The sequence below is a fragment of the Electrona antarctica genome, assembly GCF_951216825.1.
Source record: "Electrona antarctica genome assembly, chromosome: 16".
In the NCBI taxonomy this organism is placed as follows: Eukaryota; Metazoa; Chordata; class Actinopteri; order Myctophiformes; family Myctophidae; genus Electrona; species Electrona antarctica.
Window position 1 is genome coordinate 10,114,368 of NC_136797.1, and position 19,107 is coordinate 10,133,474.

Below are 19,107 nucleotides of genomic sequence, written 5' to 3' on the forward strand. Positions count from 1 at the left end.
GTGTCAGTGTATGGCGGCTCTTCTACATAGACTTCTATTGGTTTGTCCCTATTTGAAGGCTTCACTATTAGGGACAACTGGGAGTTTACGGAATGCATTGGAGTCTGTGGGCTCGTGCGAGTACATGAACCCACGTGACCGGGCTGTTTTCTGCCCCTTAATATCGCAACTCTTCTATAAGATGGCTCTGGTCTAGACTGGAGCATCAAAGCAAGAACTTCAACTTGGTAAACTTCAGCTTGCTCAGAACCAGAGTAATCTAGTAAGAGAGTGGCAACACTAGCGTTGACTCCCTCTCCCATTGTAACAATGGAATGCGGAAGTCCTCATTCTATCTCAATGGGATAGTTCCAATGTTTGGAACTATAGATATGCACCCGCTTTGCTGCGAGATCAAAGCGTGTCGCCACTCTACTATTCCACTCGGCTCAGAACAGAGCTGCAAGACTAGCACTTCACTGCTCTGTCAGGACAGGACTCAGTACTAGGCCTATGGCTGCTATTCCACAGCTGCAATAGGCCTATAGTATACAATTATTGGTGGTGGTGTCTATAACTGAATGTCTTTGCAATGTATTGTAAACAAAAGTGCATATTTGTTATTACCTGTTGTAGCTCTTTTAGAAGCCCGACACAGCTACTTTTGCTTTCCTTAAAATCCAATCTTTACACTGCAGAATGAATACTATGGGGATATATATGACCATGGTCCTGGTGATAGAATTCACGAGTTTCAAATGTAGTCCTACACCAGCCATGTTGAGGACAAACTAGGTGCTGCACACAAATTAGTTCTAGCTAATCAGACTAATTTAAACACCTGTGTTGGTCCCCAACATGGCAGATGTCATCAATGCAGCATAATAGTATAAGTGGCAAAACAGATCATCGAGACAGTTTTAAGTAAACATTTCAAACTATTTTAAGCTAATAAACAGTATTGCATTTTCTGCTCTGTCATGTTGAATGGAGTGACGCAGCTGCTCCCAGTCACTTCATCAGTGGCATGAAAATACCTGGTCAAATGGCGCCATCAAGTGGACAGCCTAGGCCATTGCTCAACGTGGGCGTCATGACTAAAATATCTGATTGATTGATTGATTGAAGAATTTATTAACAGTTTGCAGAATTACAGTACATTTCAAGCACAAAAAGCACACCTTTGCTTAGACACTTAAAACCCCACCAGGGAAGTGTTTCTTGTGTCCTAAACATCATTAAAATAAGATATGATTGCAAAAGGGGTGAAGTGGCCTCTAACAGGCGTCTGCCAAAGTAGGCCTACATATTCTAATACATGGTTAAAACAATAAGGATGTTTTTTTTATTCATTGCATTTTATTTTTTCACAATAGTACATCTCTGCCATTGGAAGAAGTGCTCATCTGCTAGCTAACACAACAATTAGACTAGCCAATAGCCATATCTGGTCTAGACTAGAGCATCAAAGCAAGAACTTGAAGCTGGTAAACTTCAACTTGTTCAGAACATAAGCTGGAAGATTAGCACTTCACTGCTCTGTCAGGACTCAGTAGTGTGGATTGCTGCTATTCCACAGCTGCAATAGCATTTACAGCTACAGTATAGTATACAATTATTGGTGGTGGTGGCTATAACTGAATGTCTTTGCAATGTATTGTAAACAAAACAACTGGTGCATGTAAGAAGCCCGACACAGCTACTCTTGCTTTAATTAAAATCCTCTTCACACTGCAGAATGAAAATATAGTACTATGGGGAATTGGAGATATGACTAGTCATGGTGCTATGATAGCCTACTACCAGTGATAGTATTCAATTCATGAGTTTCAATTTTCAAATGTAGTCCTACACCAGCTTTAGAAAACATTAGCAAAGAAAATCACTATACTTGTGCCTAGTGCCCTAGTCTGTTAAGTAGCTGGAAACAGTGGCTCAGGGGTAGTGACCGGATGGGAACTGCAGGCTCCCCCAGTTAGTGTCGAAGTGTCTTTGAGCAAGAAAAGGTGCTATATAAATGCACGATTTAGCTACTCTGCATGCATGCATTAATTTTGTATTAAAATCGGTTCTTTGCTTAGAATCGATAAACAGTTTCACCCCTACCAGGAACCTTAGGATTTGTGTGCATTCTGCACTAGTGGAGTGGATGTGCACATGGACAACCTGAGGTGGCGTGGTGCCCGTCCCTTCACATCATTACAATGACATCATGAACCTAACACTTGCTCTGTATCCTTCCCAGACCATGCAGTAGCCTATATGAGACATTACTCCAGGGTAAGTGCATGTATGCATACCAATACAAACCAAACAATGTTAAAAAAAACACACCTGTGTGAACTGAGTGGTGTAAGGTCTTATAGAGACTGATCAGCTGTGGTCCGACGTAATGTAATCACACCCGTGTGAACTGGGTGACCATAGCAACCATGCTCATTTTTTTTGGTACGAACACACGGGTACATTATTTTTGGTACGAACAGACACGGGTACAAAGCCAGTTGTTGGAGTGGTTTACAAAAACTAAAAAACAGAAGAGAATATATTGGTAACGTTGCATTAACCAGATGTTTTATTGAACAATTTTAAGAATGTAAACAGTGTCAAAAACTGGTAAACAAAAATAATTACACTCAAAAGTAAACTGGAATTATATAAAAAAAAAATAACATTCTATATAACAGACCATGAGAAATCGGAGATACAAAGTTTCTGCCTGAAAAACAATTTGAAATTTTAATGGAACTCAACGGACCGACCAAATTTGGGCAGATGATGCACTCTGCTAAGCTCTTTCAGAGCTAACCCGTCCATCTAAGAACTGCACTACCGGTTCGAAAATGGCCTTGACCAAATGAACAAACAAATCCAAACGATAACAAAACAAGTGATGCAGCAACAACATTCTCAGAAGTGTTTCAGACATTGAGGTTTGTTTCCGAGACAAGACAGGGTCAAGAAGACAGCCCCTCTGCTAGACAGCCAGCCCCATGGGAGCCACACTATATAAAAATACAAAAAGAGCACAATGTACTACAAAATCGTCTGTCGGGGGTGGAAACCTATGTCCTCATATACCCAAACTCAAAAATAGTCGAAGTAGCAGATCTAAAGCTCAAGTCAAAAGGTGTTCGGGCATTTGGATCTGCTACTTTACATACTTTTGAGTGACGATGTAGTATGATCGAGTATGGGGCAATAATTAGAAGATTAGTAGAATATGGAGTTACGAGGTTTCTGCCCCAAAGCAACAAAATGTCCAATATGGCGGAAGGGTCCTCTTCACCGACCATCAGAAGCTGGTTCTGGTGTGCCAGCATGCGGGTAAAACCCGGTCCTCTTCACTGATCATCATCAGAAGCTGGTTCTGGTGCCAGGATGCGGGTAAAACCCGGTCCTCTTCACTGATCATCATCAGAAGCTGGTTCTGGTGTGCCAGCATGCAGGTAAAACCCAGTCCTCTTCAATGATCATCATCAGAAGCTGGTTCTGGTGCCAGGATGCGGGTAAAACCCAGCATCACAGGCTGCTCCCCTGGGTTCTTCAGGCTGTGGGCGTGTCCTGTGGGAACAGACCAATACAATAAGGAGCCAATTGGAAAACGACGCAATCCTTGGAACTATAAAGGACGTTCCTGAATGCTTACGGTTATCGTTAGTGTACCATTTTGGAGTATTGTTGTATATATTGTATAGGCTTCTGGAGGTATTTCATGGATTTATTATTTATTTGGCTGTTGTATAACTTGACATGTACAATGTAGCGTTGAAAGTGTAATTATGTATTCTCCCACTTGAAAAAGAGACGCAGTCTCAATGTGTTTTTACTGGTTAAAGGACAACTTTAGTTTTTTTCAACCAACGTTCATGTTTTAGGTTAGAGAAAGTAAAAGGTGAGTGTTCATTTTCTTTCATTTGCTGCTTTCTTTCGTTTTAGGGATTTTAGCTGTTTTTGACAGGGGGCCGGGGGCATTCGAGCATGGGGCTAAATATGTATTTATTTACAACATTTTATGGCGATTTTTTTTTTATTATTTACTATAGTCCTACTAGACCCCAAGAAATTACATCTGGCCACAGAAGATCACAGGATCTACTGAATGTGAAGGTAGCCTACTGGGGGAAGGCTAAAGGTGGCCTTACACTAGCCGATAATCGGGCATTTTTTGACGCTCGGGGGGTGCCCGACTCAATCGATCTGCTCGGGGCGCGATCGGGATCGACCCGATCAACATCAAGCATGTTTGATATTTGCTCTGCCCCGCTCCGATTATCCTGTAGTGTGTGGTGCTATCAGATTGAAAATAATCGGCTAGTGTAAGGCCACCTTTACTGTGTGTATAGGCTCAATATGTCAGTTTGTCACATTCAATAGATCCTGTGATCTTTTGTGGCCAGATGTAATTTCTTGGGGTCTAGTAGGACTATAGTAAATCTTAAAAAAATAAATCGCTATAAAGTTTGTAAAAAAAGAAAGAAAAAAAACACATTTTGCCCCATGCTCGAATGCCCCCCCCCCCCCCCCCCCTGTCAAAACAGCTAAAATCCCTAAAACGAAAGAAAGCAGCAAATGAAAAAAATTACACTCACCTTTTACTTTCTCTCATAACAACCAAAAACATGAACCTTGGTTGAAAAAAACTAAAGTTGTCCTTTAAATAAACTTACCGCATGGCACTATGAAGGACTGTACTGGGCTGTAACGGGAGGTCTCACCATCCATGGTCAGAGCCACACAGCCCATCATAACATGGAAAACCTAGAAAGAAAATGCACAAGTTAAGACAATGGAGCAAGACTCCATTTTAATACAAAATAAATGGCTAAATGGTGCATTTATATGCTTTACAGAGGTTATGCAGTACATTCACACACTAATGCAGGAGGAAACCATGCCAGGCACCAACCTGCACATCGGGAGCAATTAGGGGTTGAGTCTTACATTAATATACTTTTCAGATGGTTGACATTTATTTTCGTTTAAAAAAAAAAAACATTTTTGCAGTGGTCTCGTAAAATATTCTAATTCATTGAGATAGGATTTTTTTAATTTGCATGAGCTGTACGCCATAATCATCGAGATAAAAAGGTTTTAAATACTTCATGCACAATGAATTAATATATGAAAGTTTCACTTTTTGAATTATATTACGGAAGAAAATGTACTTTTACAAAATATTCTAATTAATTGAGATGGACCTGTATGCATGAGTGTGTGTGTGTGGAATGCACAATCTATGTAAAGCGCCTTGGATAAAGGCGCTATATATATAAATGCACCGTTTACCAATGGATGTGTACTGCATGTACAGTAGTAAAGAGCTTACAGTTGTAGCGCTGTGATCCACCCAGAGAGGTTTCCTCATGTTGGAGCCCAGCAACACCTTCCCAGCACAACAGCTGTCATGCACAAGGTCTGTGCAGACGCCCAGGATTCTGCCTCGGTGGGAAAACCATTGAAAAGCATCTGGTGCACAAGACACACGACAGACAGACAAGACATTTAAACACGTCTGGATTGATGCAAATTGCAGTTAGCATAACAAACACAGAAGGAAAACAGATTTCATGGCTTGCATATCGATGACTACAATATATACAGATGCTGCATTTGCCATGGTGTACCGTCAGACACACACACACACACACACACTAGTTGGCCTCCTAATCTAGCGAACTGCTGGCACAATTCAAGCCAATTTTCTTGTGTACGTGAATAAACTTTTCAGATTGCTTTATAGACTTGTTTCATAGCACAGTACTATAAGTGTCTCATGTATAAAAAAAAGCCGGTTGATAGTCTGCATTATTGCGACAGCAGGTCTCATTTACTATGAAATCGTACGTTTATAACTCAAAATTCCCATACATGAGGAAAGCCCCCATAATATATGCTGCCCAGGTCTCGTGACATCATCAAGGATGGAGATCCCTGATGTCATAGTAAATGCAACCTGCTGTCGCAATTAAGCCCATATATGGACTTTGAGATCCCTGATGTCATCAATATTGGCCAGCAACTCTACATCTGACCTCAAACACTTAGATCAACATATGGAATGTCAGAACAGGTTCTTCTGACATAATCCATATATGATCCACCCAGCAGTCTGCTGTCACCCAGGTGGATGCGTGCAAAGGGCGAGGTCGCTTCTTGCCTTCTGGTGTCTTGTGTAAATAAAAATAAAAGCTGGTTGATCAGCCATTAAAAAGAAAATCCCACCCAGGTAGGACGTGTACATTCCGTCAGACCTGGGTGCGCTACGTCGGCTGTGTTCTTACCGTAGGCAGTGGCAGGCCAGACCATGTTCCACCACACGGTGAGGTTTTCCCGATCACGGTCAGTCAGAGACACTGGAGCCAGAGGGAGCGCACACATCTCTGTGGCAGACAGAGATGTGACTGGACATCTCGACTGGACGGTCGATGACGGAAGAACTGAAACAAAACAAAACGGTGTTCGATCACAAATGGGGCCATTAAGGCCACAGGTTTTCAGTGAGGTGATGAGTTGTAAAAAGAAACAAACTGGTGAAACAGAGAAGCGAGAGAACAAAGGAATGAAATAATAGACAGAAAGAAAAGAAAGAGAGACAATATAGAATAGGAAAGGAATAGAGAAGGACCAGAAAGGAATAGAGGCAGATAGGCAGTAGAGAGAAAGCAGAGGGAAAAGATTGCAAACCACTGCTTTAATACATACATGCGTCCTCTTCCTCACGAGAGTCCAGTTCAATAAGAGAGGACGGTCCACTTACGAAGCCTTGTGACCTGTGGTGAAAAAACAAACAAAAATAACAGTCAATAACCATTTTTTTACAACAGGTTTTGTTGTAGGACCCTTCCTATATCTATGGCGGGCCACAAATTCCAATGAAATGTTAATGATCATTGTGTAACAATATAGTATATAATACAGATTTAAAATTTCAGTCAAAATAGGTTTGCAATAATCATTATTGCTGGATCGCACATAAATTACATCATAAACTTCACCACTTTCTTGGTTTAATGTTACGCTCTCAAGAGTTAAAAACCTAAAAGGTCCATTTGGTTACCAACTCTCCCATCATTCAGCTGGGGACCACCTGGAACCACCTCAAGGACCACTGGTTGAAAACCACTGCTCAGTCTAATCCATGAGCTGATGATGAGTAAGAGTTTCTCACTTGTCATCAGAGAGCCGATTTCTGCTTGGGAAGCTGTACTCTTGGGAGGGCCAGCGTCGCACAGGGGTCTCTGTAAGGGCCGAGGATGCACCAATCACAGCCGGACGCTGGTTGGCGTCGCTGGCTGAAACTTCCACCGGCGGATTCCCGCTGGCTTCATCTTCCATTGCAGACTGTTCAACGGAATGGGTGGCTGCATCTTCCATTGCAGACTGTTCAACGGAATGGGTGGCATTGGCTGCATCTTCCATTGCAGACTGTTCAACGGAATGGGTGGCGCTGGCTGCATCTTCCATTGCAGACTGTTCAACGGAATGGGTGGCAGTGGCTGCATCTTCCGATAGGGCTGTGACGAACAATCATGACATTTTAGTTGATTAATAGCTGCACATGGCAGATGGCTGACAATGACTGGTACCCATTACCAATAGTAAAAATAAATACTGTACTATGGGAAAAACAGGCCATGCAAACAATTGTATCCTAAAATCAATAGCGGTAATATATGCCAATATGGTCGACAATTTCAAGTTTTTCAACAAAAGATTTTAATTGCGATATCAAATAATTGCCATTAGCCCTTCGCAAAGTCCCAACCCGTCGTTGTCCAATAGCAGCAAGGAGACAGGGAAAGCTGTCCTTCTCCCCATAAAGATGCATGTTAAATGACGGGATTTCTCCATATAAATAATCGATCATTTCAGTAGCAAGAGTATAAAAATCTAGTCAACCAGGCCTGCAGTAGGCCAAGCACTGGACACATTTGCATGACATTATTTAAATAAGAGTTTTCATGTTGCACGGTAAGACTACGGTCATTAGTATTATTGCCACCCCCTGGGTGGGTCAGTTGTGTAACTCGTTAAGCCGTGCATATGTTCATTTCAACAACACAGCCATGCAAAACAACATTGGTAAATGGTGCATTTATATAGCACCTTTATCCAAGGCGCTTTACATAGATTGTGCATTACATTCACCCATTCACACACACACACATTCATACACCGATTGCAGCGGAAGCCATGCAAGGTACCAACCAGCACATCGGGAGCAATTTGGGGTTCAGTGTCTTGCCCAAGGACACTTCGACATGTAGCCCGGAGGAGCCGGGATTCGAACCGCCGACCCATGGATCATTGGACGACCTGCTCTACCTCCTGAGCCACAGCCGCAACATTGACAGCTATGAGGTGGCGAAAGCTTGACCTGCATAGCAACAGTTGCTGAACTATTTGGATTGGCATTGGACAATCGCTTTTTGGGGTGGGATTTAGCGAAGGACTAATTGTGGGAGGCCTACATGTTCTAAAGCTGGATACTCACAGGAATCGCTGGGAGGTGAAGCCTGCTCCTCCTCATCAGGGAAGGATATTCCATCCTCCATTTTGTGACGTACGTTTTTGGCACTGCCCGTGACAGGACTGCTGCTCACAAGAACTTGCACACGGCCGACGGCCTTTGGAGTCGAGGCGAGCGTCTTTCTCAGGGGGAGTTCAGCTGCTCCTCGCTGTTGCTTTGGTGAGATTGCCATGTTGCCATTTTCAGAGGTGCCGTCTCCTGTAAAATAATCAGACACAATCTGTTATTAATTCAACTATCACAACCCTCATGATACATCTGCGAATAGAGAACAGTTAATTAGGGCTGCAACTATCGATTATTTCCCTTGCGAATATTCTATTGATTACGTTAGATTATCATCAACAAGTGATCATTTTATCACTTGTTATCCATTACACATCAGTGGTTCTCAACCTTTTAAGGTCATGTACTACTATTAACTACTACTAAGGTCATGACCCACAATGTTGCGCAACACAAGGTTGTAGAGCGTCCAGTTTCACATTTTTTGCCTCCTCATATTATTTGACAATTTGGCCAATGTTTGACCAGTTTTTAATTACTTTTGACACAGTACTGGTCTTTTTTTCCATTTATGGAGGCTTTTTTTTTTAAAGGTCTCAAAAATCCTTAAATTGTCACTTGACTGTTATGTGGGGACCCCCTGGGGGTCCCGACCTACAGGTTGAGAATCAAGTGTTCTAGACCAGTGGTTCCCAAAGTGGGGTCTGGGGACCCCTAGGGGTCATTGAGGGAGGTGGTCCCTCAGGTGGTCCCCGGCTAAATGATAGTTTGGAACTAAATGGACCCTTATGGATCTGACCGGGGTCCCAGAGATAGAAATGCCATCAAATGGGGGTCTGTAGCCTAATGCATGTCAAACTGTGGGTCCGGGTTGAGAATCACTGCTAGAGCCATAACAATCTTCTCTTATGGGGGTCCCTGGCATATCTTTTCAAATAGGGGTCCACAGGCTCATTAGTGTCAATTTGGGGGTCCTTGAATCACCGTTCTAGACCTTACCTGTCTGGGCCGTGGGCTGAATCACCGTTCTAGACCTTACCTGTCTGGTCCGTGGGCTTGAATCACCGTTCTAGACCTTACCTGTCTGGGCCGTGGGGGTCCTTGAATCACCGTTCTAGACCTTACCTGTCTGGGCCGTGGGCTTTTTCACCGTTCTAGACCTTACCTGTCTGGTCCTTGAATCACCGTTCTAGACCTTACCTGCCTGGTCCTTGAATCACCGTTCTAGACCTTACCTGTCTGGTCCTTGAATCACCGTTCTAGACCTTACCTGTCTGGTCCTTGAATCACCGTTCTAGACCTTACCTGCCTGGTCCTTGAATCACCGTTCTAGACCTTACCTGTCTGGGCCGTGGGCTTTTAGGGGGTCCTTGAATCAGCGTTCTAGACCTTACCTGTCTGGTCCTTGAATCACCGTTCTAGACCTTACCTGTCTGGGCCGTGGGTCCTTGAATCACCGTTCTAGACCTTACCTGTCTGGTCCTTGAATCACCGTTCTAGACCTTACCTGTCTGGGCCGTGGGCTGGGGGTCCTTGAATCACCGTTCTAGCCCTTACCTGTCTGGGCCGTGGGCTTTAATCACCGTTCTAGACCTTACCTGTCTGGGCCGTGGGTTCTAGACCTTACCTGTCTGGGCCGTGGGCTTTTTCTTCAGCGTCTTGCTGGGGCTCTGCTTCGTTCTGTCACAACAATCACAAACATTTATTTGACCATTTGTCGAATGTTTTGAGATTAATGGTTTCAATTTAGCTGAATATTGGAACATGTGAATAACAGATATGGTCAGATATGAATATTAACTTACATATACAAAGAAATTACCTACATATTTAGTAACTTTATAGATGGGCTTTTTCCACCATTTTCTTTTTTTAAGTGTAGTTATGAGACGTGAGACGTTATGAGACATGATGACAGTCTACAAGCTCGTAGCGCGCCACTCGGTGTAGGTCTGCTATTTTAGAAAAATCGAAGAACGACTGACATAGAAACATAGCTTTTTCAGAAAACTGTCAGGATGTAGAAGACATTTTTAGAATCTGATCTCAGGTCAAAATGGGTTAATTTCATGTACAAGTAAAAAGAAACAAGTGCATACAATAGTCAAAGGGATAAACGCAAAAGCTTGTCGGGTCATTTCAATTTTGGTCCTTTCAAAACAGTAAAAATGTTGTAGACTGGAATAGTTTTTCGGAGACTCACTTAACATGCTTTTCAAGGAAACGTCAGGATAATAAAATTAAGTCATTGTGTGTGCATACAGTATATAAAAGTGATACATCTATCAGATCATTTACAATTAGGGCATAGAATGAATAGGTCCTGCTAGTAATTTTTCTCTCTTCTTTTTTGAGTGAAGAATAAAAAAAAAATCTCCTTTGAAAGACTTTTAGGAACGAATGCTCTACATATCTCAAATGACTGTCATCATGATTGCAATAATTGTGCCAGGCCTACCTGTCAGATGTGGGGAGGTCTCCTATGCCCACGGTGCTATGGCTCAGCCACCAGCTGCCAGGCGGCCTCCGCTGCCTTTTGCTTGACAGCACAGCTGAATCTGAAGCAGACAAGAGTTAAAAGCGTCATGCTTTATGATGGGATACAGCCATGGTTCTCAACCTCTGAGCCAGGACTCAAAAAGGGGGTCCCCAGTCACACATGATTTTTTTTAGGACAGTTTAAAGACGTAGAAACGAAAAACATCTGTGGTTATCATATGGGCATACCCAACAATAGATGCCAAAACAACATTTCCATTTGTGTATTTTTAGCCCCTCCTATACACAGGTTTAATGTTTGTCTTAAGTTCAAAGTTTGTTTAGTAAAACGCATCGACAATGAAGGGAAAATTTACGTCATAATGTGTCGGTTACGTCATATCGTCTCTTTATTGTTAATGGCGTTTAATGTGGCACCGCTTGTTTACATCACCATTACATCACCTAATCAACATGAGTTAGACTTTAACCCATGTTGGACTGAGGCAGATTCTAAAAAGGCCTCTAAATCCTGACCTAAGCTTTCTGAAAAACTTCAAATATTTATATAGCAGCATCAAAGTTTTTTTAATTTTTGAATACTGTACATTGCGAAGCGCAACACAGCCGTGGTTAGACAAACTATAAATACAGTGGAGGGGGGGAGGAGGGGGGGCTGTAGAAAGACGCCGCCACTCTGGAATGTCCCACGGGCGCATTCACGTTTGCTCTGGGTATAACTTGAGTATCAACATATCAGGATAAAGTAGCACGCGTCCCAATACAAAGGACACAGGCCTAGTTACATCACTGAGCACCCCAGACAGTTGTTAAATTGCTTGATTCAGCATTTAGATATGATACTCATTTTCAGTCACTTCCTTGGTTGCACACATAAGCTCAAGTAGGTTAAAATGACCCCAAACACGTCAAAAAACGATCCCTTCAAGTTGTGGTGGAAAAGTTACCTGAACGGTCAGTCTTCTCTTCTTCAGAGCTGTCCTGTTGAGTGGAGAACAGGGATGCAACCGTTAATTTAAACCAATTGATTGAATCAAATATTAACCTAGACGCCATTTATAGCTAGGCTATAACAGAGAATAGGGATTTGCCTCATTACCCTTATAGGTTGTTCCTCCGTCTCTACTGCTGAGCTGTCAGAGGATACCTACAACAGGGAGTGATGCAACCGTTAAATCAGTGGGTTTCAACCAGTGGTCCGAGAGGATTCCAGGTGGTTCCCAGCTAAATGATGGAGTTCGTAACCAAATGGACCCTGATTTGATCTTTACCTCTCAAGTGTAAAATTAAATCAAATGGACTCAAAAGGGTTTAACATGACTATTAAAAAAAATAATGAAATTTCATTCAAAAGACTATGACTAAGTGGTGGGGAATAATTGGGTTCTATCATCAAGCTCATTGTCGGATATTGTCACCTTTCTCTTGGGATACTTTTTGGATCCAGCTTTGCTGGAGCTCTGTGCGGAACCAATTTTCACAGGTGTGTTTCTGGAGCTCTGTGAGGAACCAGTCTTCTTCACAGGTGTGTTACTGGAGCTCTGTGAGGAACCAGTCTTCTTCACAGGTGTGTTTCTGGAGCTCTGTGCGGAACCAGTCTTCTTCACAGGTGCGTTTCTGGAGCTCTGTGCGGAACCAGTCTTCTTCACAGGTGTGTTACTGGAGCTCTGCGAGGAACCACTCTTCTTCACAGGTGTGTTACTGGAGCTCTGTGAGGAACCAGTCTTCTTCACAGGTGTGTTTCTGGAGCTCTGTGAGGAACCACTCTTCACAGGTGTGTTGCTGGAGCTCTGTGAGGAATCAGATATAGTCACCCTTCTCTTAGGATACTTTTTGGATGCAGCTTTGCTGGAGCTCTGTGAGGAACCAGTCTTCACAGGTTTCTTCTCCCTTGCATCTCCTTCCTCCTCCGTTGAAAAGTCTTTGGAACCCTTGCCTGCCGACAGGGACGGGCGATACGACTTCAAATCAATGTCACGATTATGTCAAACTTTTGCCTCAATTACAATTAATGAACGATTGAGAGAGATATATATATATATATATATATATATATATATATATATATATGTGTGTGTGTGTGTGTGTGTGTGTGTGTGTGTGTGTAGCACAACAAAGTATAATGGCCTTTTCAGACAGGGAGCGACTGACACGCCTAGTAATTCATTTTCAATGAGGCGTGCGTCTATTTTAGACGCAAAGTTGAGGGGCGATTAATTTACGTGGTCCCGTGAAATTGTCACGGCCGTGCTCGTTTGTGCACATGCCCGCGACCGACTAGACCTGCATTGTGGCGAGCTTTTTTTCCACCACGCTACGCATCCCCGCACCTCTCATGACATGAGCAGACCTGTCGCTCATGACCTGTCGCTCCCCGTCTAATACAGGGTTAAAGTGGGAAGACATTTTTTGAATCAGGTAAGGTCATTTTATTATCAGCCTCAGGTCTTGGGTGGAATGGGTAAACCTACACGAGCGAGATTAAGTTGGCTATTGGTTCTAAATGTGGGTTTTGATACATTTTCTGTTCGTTGCCAGTTGCCCTTACCTGGTGATCCTCCGTGCTCTGAAGAGGCGCTTGTCTCCAGCTCCTTCGGTCGTCTCCTCTTGGTTCTGCTGAAATTAAAGGGAGATACGACTACCTCGTCCACTATCATGAACTCCTCTTCCTCGACCTCCAAAGGAGGTTGCGAAGGAGGTGTTGGAGCCTTTGTCCGCGGAGAGAACACCATGTTCCTTTAAAGATGAATTACAAACATGATTAGGTTGTGTTTTACAATGTTCATGTACTTTAACCCATTAAAACCGTGAAAGCATCAGTGTCATTTTAGCTATACATTGTCGCTGTCTGACAGAAACCATTCATCTCTCCATATTCGAAACATTTTGAGATAGTTTTCCACCCGACAGACTATAGCAACATAGGTTTTTCAATAAACTGTTAGGATTTAGAACTTCTAGGCATTTGTAGAATCGGCCTAAGCCGGCCCAGGGTTCCCACACATTTTTACCAATGAATTTCCAAAACCTTTCCAGAATATTTAACCCAATTTCCAGAACTACAACAATCATTCAGCGCAATCAATCCTATCCACAATGCCCGAAGACAGGCAGCGTATAGCAAAAATAAAGCATATTAGAATATAGAATGGTATAGTTCCATTCCAATCTGGCACGTGCCCAGTTTAAGACTTTAAAACTTTGCTGAAAAGGACCATCAATAAAACTGTCAAATGAGTACCAAACAAACAATATTCAACACTGAAAACCAACTGATCATGGAGGAAAAAAAAGGGGGGAAAAAAGACTTACCGGGGTGCTAGCACCTTCTTTGAGGGGCTCAGAGTTTCAATTGGAGACTCCGCCTTGGAGTTGGCCATCCTAAAAGGATATGATGACACAGGAAAAGAGTGAAAATACAATGTGTAACACATTTCCATTAGATTTCCATTTCTTATCCAAGCAATTCCAAGCCGTCAGGGGTCCAAATGAACCGTTATGGGTCTGGAACTTCGAGAATGTACGAATTAATCAAATGTAAATTTTTGTAGACTTTAATAAAAACACTGCTCATCTGACAGGGTGAGGTGCTGGTGCCAAAAGGCCCCAGTGTATGCACTCAAAACTCACACTGAATCCCAGTTTTAATGAACCCATTAAAACTGGGAAAGCAGCTGTCATTTTAGATTTTAACAAATAGCCCATCTACAAGCTTTTGAACACTTAGAACAATCTTTAAAGTGTTCTTTGTATTTGTCAAAATACCTGGCACAAAACATTTTTATATGGGGGTTAGTGTCGAAGTGTCCTTGAGCAAGACACTGAACCCCTAATTGCTCCTGATGTGCTGGTTGGTGCCTTGCATGGTTTCCACTACCATCAGTGTATGAATGGGTGAATGTAATGTACAATCTATGTAAAGCGCCTTGGATAAAGGCGCTGTATAATTGCACCATTTTAATGGGTTAACACAGAGGGTTTTTACAGTGTGTGGGGCGCGCTCAGAGGTACAGTTATGTTATCATCGTCTTATCACCTCAAATAACATCCATATATCAATGCCCTCATGTGATCAGCACCACCATGGATGAACTTTGTTTTGCATGGCAACCTGTGGCTTCAAAAGCTAAAGGATAAACAAAGCTTGATAAATCCCATGTGACCTGTAATGACTTTCTTGGTGTCACACGCTGAACACAAGCAAAGCAACACCGTTATCCTATGAGTATATCTAACATTTAATCTGTTTGCAGTTGCACACATTATGTAATACAGCGGTTCAGTCAGGACAACTCAAGAATGGATGGAATATATATTTATTGAATTGGATCTGCTTTTTAGGTACTAAGATCAAGCGCATCAGTCCATAGGGACTCCGAATCCCCCGTACCTAAACAGTTGATCCAAAACGACAGGTGGTAACTGGGGTGGAGGAGGGTGAGCAGTAAAGTTTAGCATACAGCAGCGCAGCATTGGGGTGTCCCAGAGATAACAGTCAGATCGTAACAAATCTAACTGGGGGTCGGTTGAGAATCACTGCTTTATAATATTCCTTACGGTCTGTTCTGCACTACGTTCTCGGGCTCGTCCTCGTCATCCAGCTCAAAGAGGATGGGCTCCGGTTCTTCCAGTTCCCATGACGGGACATCAGGCAATGATGCCCAAATTGGTGGATGCTTTTCAAAAAATGCACAGGGACTCTGAGACGACTCTGTTCCCCTCTGTGACGACTCTGTTCCCCTCTGTGACGACTCTGTTCCCGTCTTCACAGGTGTGCTTAGAACAGAGGAGGCCTTAACCACTTCCTCTACATGAAGGGGGGAAAAGAACAGACAAACAAAGACAACAAAACAGACTAAAACCAAAAGCATGGTAACAAGAAACTTTCCAAATGTGAATATTTCGTAATACCAGAGACAGCCATTTTGTAATTTTTGTACCAATATCCAGGCTCTTGGATGGCTGCAGGACATCCATTTTGGGATCCTAAAAATAAAAATAAATGTCTTACTCAACAGGAAATCTAGTCTTAATATTTGCCAAACGGTTCGAGATGTGCCGATGAGACATTTTGGGCGATATCGAAATCCGATACAATGAATTGCCGTAATGGCCGATACTACCGATATGATCTAATTCTGTATTAAAAAATTATAATCATTTTGTCCATTCTGAAAATACATGCAACAGGGTGTCTGCACTGCAGGCTTAGGCAAGTCAGATTTAACTTTAATGCCTTCATATTTAATATTGATAGCTTGTAGTTCAAGCTGTTACTTTGGGCTTGTTTATCTGTAAATTGATTGATTAATCGAACCGATGCAGATTAATCTAAAAACAACTAGAATCGGCCGATACCGATGTGTTTGCCAATATTAATCTCCCATCACTTGAATCATTTTGAACATTTCAACAACATTAATCTTCTCTCCCCTACACATCATCTTTTCAGATCCTTTCGGGAGTCCTCGACATGAAAACGTTTCAGGACCACATGGTACCTTACCATTTCAGATGATGATCCATCAGATTGGGATTCTTCACTTGGATGAAGATGTCCAGGTGCCAGTGCAGCACTTGGCTCCATGATCCCTTCTTCTCGATGTATCGATAGCACTGGAGAGAGGCGTAGGTCTAGGGCCTCTCCGTCACTCTCCGAGTGTGAAACTTCTTCTAATGGAAGTAAAAGCATGGGTCAGTGATCAGTGGAATGTATGATAAAATAAACTACAAAGATTCCAGTGATTCAACTTCATCGCACACTTACCCAAACTATCAATTATCCTATCAATGTCAAGTGCTGGTATCCCGCCTTTCAAAGTGGGCGGTCCTGTCACTTGTGTAGATGGGCTGAGAAGACATAATTAACAACTTAAAGCTGCTATAAGCAATAATATGTCAGAATTTTAATGAACTTTTTATTTTTTTTGGTATTCAGACAGCCAGCAATGGGTAGAACGCTCCCAAAAAAGATTTAGTCTCTGTGACACATCTAGGAAATTTGGTTCCGTGGGACCCGAATCCAAATCACCGGTACCCCTGAAAAGATAGAATCTGAATTGATAAAAATCCAAATCATTTATGGGACCGGTAATCTTTTTTTTAATTTTTTTATTTTTTTTTTACAAAGTGTAAACAAAGATTTAACTGCTACCTGTTCTATTGCCATGGAATAAACGTATGAGGTTAGCATTCATTACATTTAATAAAAGTTGGTAAATACCACCTAGGGTGAGCCAGAAAATAGCAGCCAGGAGAATGAGACACTGGTGAAGAGACTGCCAACCAGCAAAGTGGTGATGTGGGAACTAGGGCAGTGGTTCCCAAAGTGGGGTCCAGGGACCCCCAGGGGGTCCTTGAGGGAGTTCCAGGGGTCCCCAGCTAAATGATAAGTTTGGAACCAAATGGACCCTTATGGGTCTGTAATTCTGAGAGTGTACACATTTCTACATTTGTACACTCTACGAGTTAAATGAACATACATTTGATAACAAAGCTTCAATTGCTACTCATTTGTGTTGTCATGGAGTAATATAAATCAAGGAGAGGTTTAGTAAGTGTGAAGGAAGAAAACGCTGCTCTCTAGTCTACAAAATGCATGCTTACTCCAACTGAGCTGGATGAAAAAGAGCCAGCAGTCACTTTCACCTCATCAGGCCTTAATTGGGAATCTTAATTGGGGTCACCTGTGACCTGACAGAGCGTTGTGCGTGGGGGGCATACTTTAGTACACAACACATACCTTTCCTTGTGTGCCGAGCATCCTAGGTCCATGATGGGCTTCTTCTGTAAAACATTGTGAGCTTGTAGATCAGCAAATTGCTTAATGGAATTTCTTAGATTTGTTAAAATAAATAAATATTTTGAAAATGACATTTTTAATAAGAGTCGTGAGTGATCCATTACAATTCAAGGTTTGTTTACCGTTGAGTGAGAGTTTAAGAAGCAAATATATTATCTGGAACGTGGAACCCTCCAAATAATAATTTGGGGGACGCTCAGTTCGGGGACCAGTGACCTCTAGACCAATGATCTTATTCAACTTATATTATAGCATCACATTTTAACACACGGTTATAACTTTACCAGAGTGGGCGTCGACGAGGGGGATGTTTCGGTCTCCATACCCATCGGTGTGCTAACTGTTGTTAGCATAGACTCATATGTTGTTAGCCATTCGAAATAAGCGTCGGAAAAGGTTGTTGTCGCGTGGTTGTTCATGTGTCTGCCATTCTTTGCTCATACGGTAGTATATCGGCTAATACAAACCGTTAAAACTAAGTTAGGTGTTCCGTTAACTTACCGTCAACTCAACAGTAGTTTTGTTTTTAAACAAACAGGCCCCGCGTCCTCTTATCCATCCGGTTTATTCTGCTTCCACTTCCAGGTAACAAGAACCAAAGAAGTACAAAAGAAGCGACGAGGCTAATTTTGGAACCTGTCTGGAAATATTTACCGCCACCTACTGGATTACAACCTAAAACATAAAAAAGCACAAAAATATCTAAAAGGGAACAGTTTCGGAGTTTGACATAATTATTAGGCGGGGTCCTGGCCATGCAGGTAAAAAGAAGGAATGGTCGGGTTCTGTTCTATGGTAATGTTTTATTTTTATTTTTATTGTTTTCTCACTTCGCTGTGAGAATAAAAAAAAAAAAACGAATGTAGAGGATCCGTTAAAAAACAACAAAAAAACAACAACAGTTTTAGGCTTTAGCTGTGTTACATTGACACTTTGAGGGAAGAAATCTTATGAAACTATGTTTTAGGGGCGTACAACATGACGTAACATTCACAACACATCGATGTGCTCAGACAAATATGACGTAAATTCTCCATTCATTGTCAATGGGAATTTAATCTTTGTGTAGGGCAAAAATACAGATTTTCTCATGACGTAAATTCTCAATTCATTATCAATGGGAATCTTTGTGTAGGACAAAAATAGCCGATTTGCCCGTCCACAATGACGTAAATTCTCCATTCATTGTCAATGGGAATTTAATGTTTGTGTAGGACAAAAATAGCCGATTTGCTCGTTCACATGTGACGTAAATTCTCCATTCATTGTCATTGGGAATTGAATCTTT

The 19,107-nt window shown here is 42.1% G+C and overlaps 2 protein-coding genes across 11 annotated transcripts in view; both read right to left on the reverse strand.

The window, feature by feature from the left end:
* The window catches only part of c9 (complement component 9), a 60,753-nt gene extending 59,816 nt beyond the window's left edge, over positions 1-937 (reverse strand). For 2 of the 3 annotated variants that reach the window (XM_079524982.1, XM_079524983.1), the window contains exon 1: positions 607-936. The gene's annotated coding sequence lies outside the window, so the exon portion shown is untranslated. Of the gene's footprint in view, positions 1-606 lie in introns of all 3 variants that reach the window. The other variant, XM_079524984.1, reaches the window with a different exon arrangement.
* Positions 938-2,531: 1,594 nt separating this feature from the next.
* On the reverse strand, positions 2,532-18,404 carry LOC306940048 (uncharacterized protein). Of its 8 annotated transcripts, XM_079524977.1 has the most exons (21): positions 18,104-18,364; positions 17,760-17,803; positions 16,785-16,867; positions 16,524-16,690; positions 15,958-16,003; positions 15,575-15,824; positions 14,330-14,398; positions 13,566-13,753; positions 12,691-12,953; positions 12,436-12,483; positions 12,117-12,164; positions 11,965-11,998; positions 10,977-11,076; positions 10,146-10,198; positions 8,477-8,710; positions 7,151-7,496; positions 6,685-6,752; positions 6,264-6,419; positions 5,309-5,448; positions 4,650-4,740; positions 2,532-3,543 (listed from the first exon to the last, which is right to left on the reverse strand). In XM_079524977.1, exons 1-21 carry the CDS (start codon positions 18,236-18,238, stop codon positions 3,446-3,448), a joined length of 2,661 nt encoding a protein of 886 aa, XP_079381103.1. In that variant the 5' UTR covers positions 18,239-18,364; the 3' UTR covers positions 2,532-3,445. The 8 variants fall into 8 exon arrangements, with proteins under 8 accessions (XP_079381103.1, XP_079381101.1, XP_079381097.1 ...); XM_079524975.1 differs by having other exon boundaries at positions 12,436-12,953; positions 18,321-18,404; XM_079524971.1 differs by having other exon boundaries at positions 12,436-12,953; positions 17,760-17,800.
* Positions 18,405-19,107: the final 703 nt, after the last annotated feature.

What these genes read in the sequence shown, in the direction of transcription:
- LOC306940048 (XM_079524970.1), bottom strand. Translation starts at nt 18,238, where the DNA reads ATGAACAACCACGCGACAACAACCTTTTCCGACGCTTATTTCGAATGG. An exon ending in ATGGATCATCATCTGAAATG is followed by an intron (nt 16,004 to 16,523) that starts GTAAGGTACCAT and finishes TTTTATTTTTAG; the next exon opens with GATCCCAAAATGGATGTCCT. An exon ending in TCGTGAGGAAGAGGACGCAT is followed by an intron (nt 6,420 to 6,684) that starts GTATGTATTAAA and finishes GTTTTGTTTCAG; the next exon opens with TTCTTCCGTCATCGACCGTC.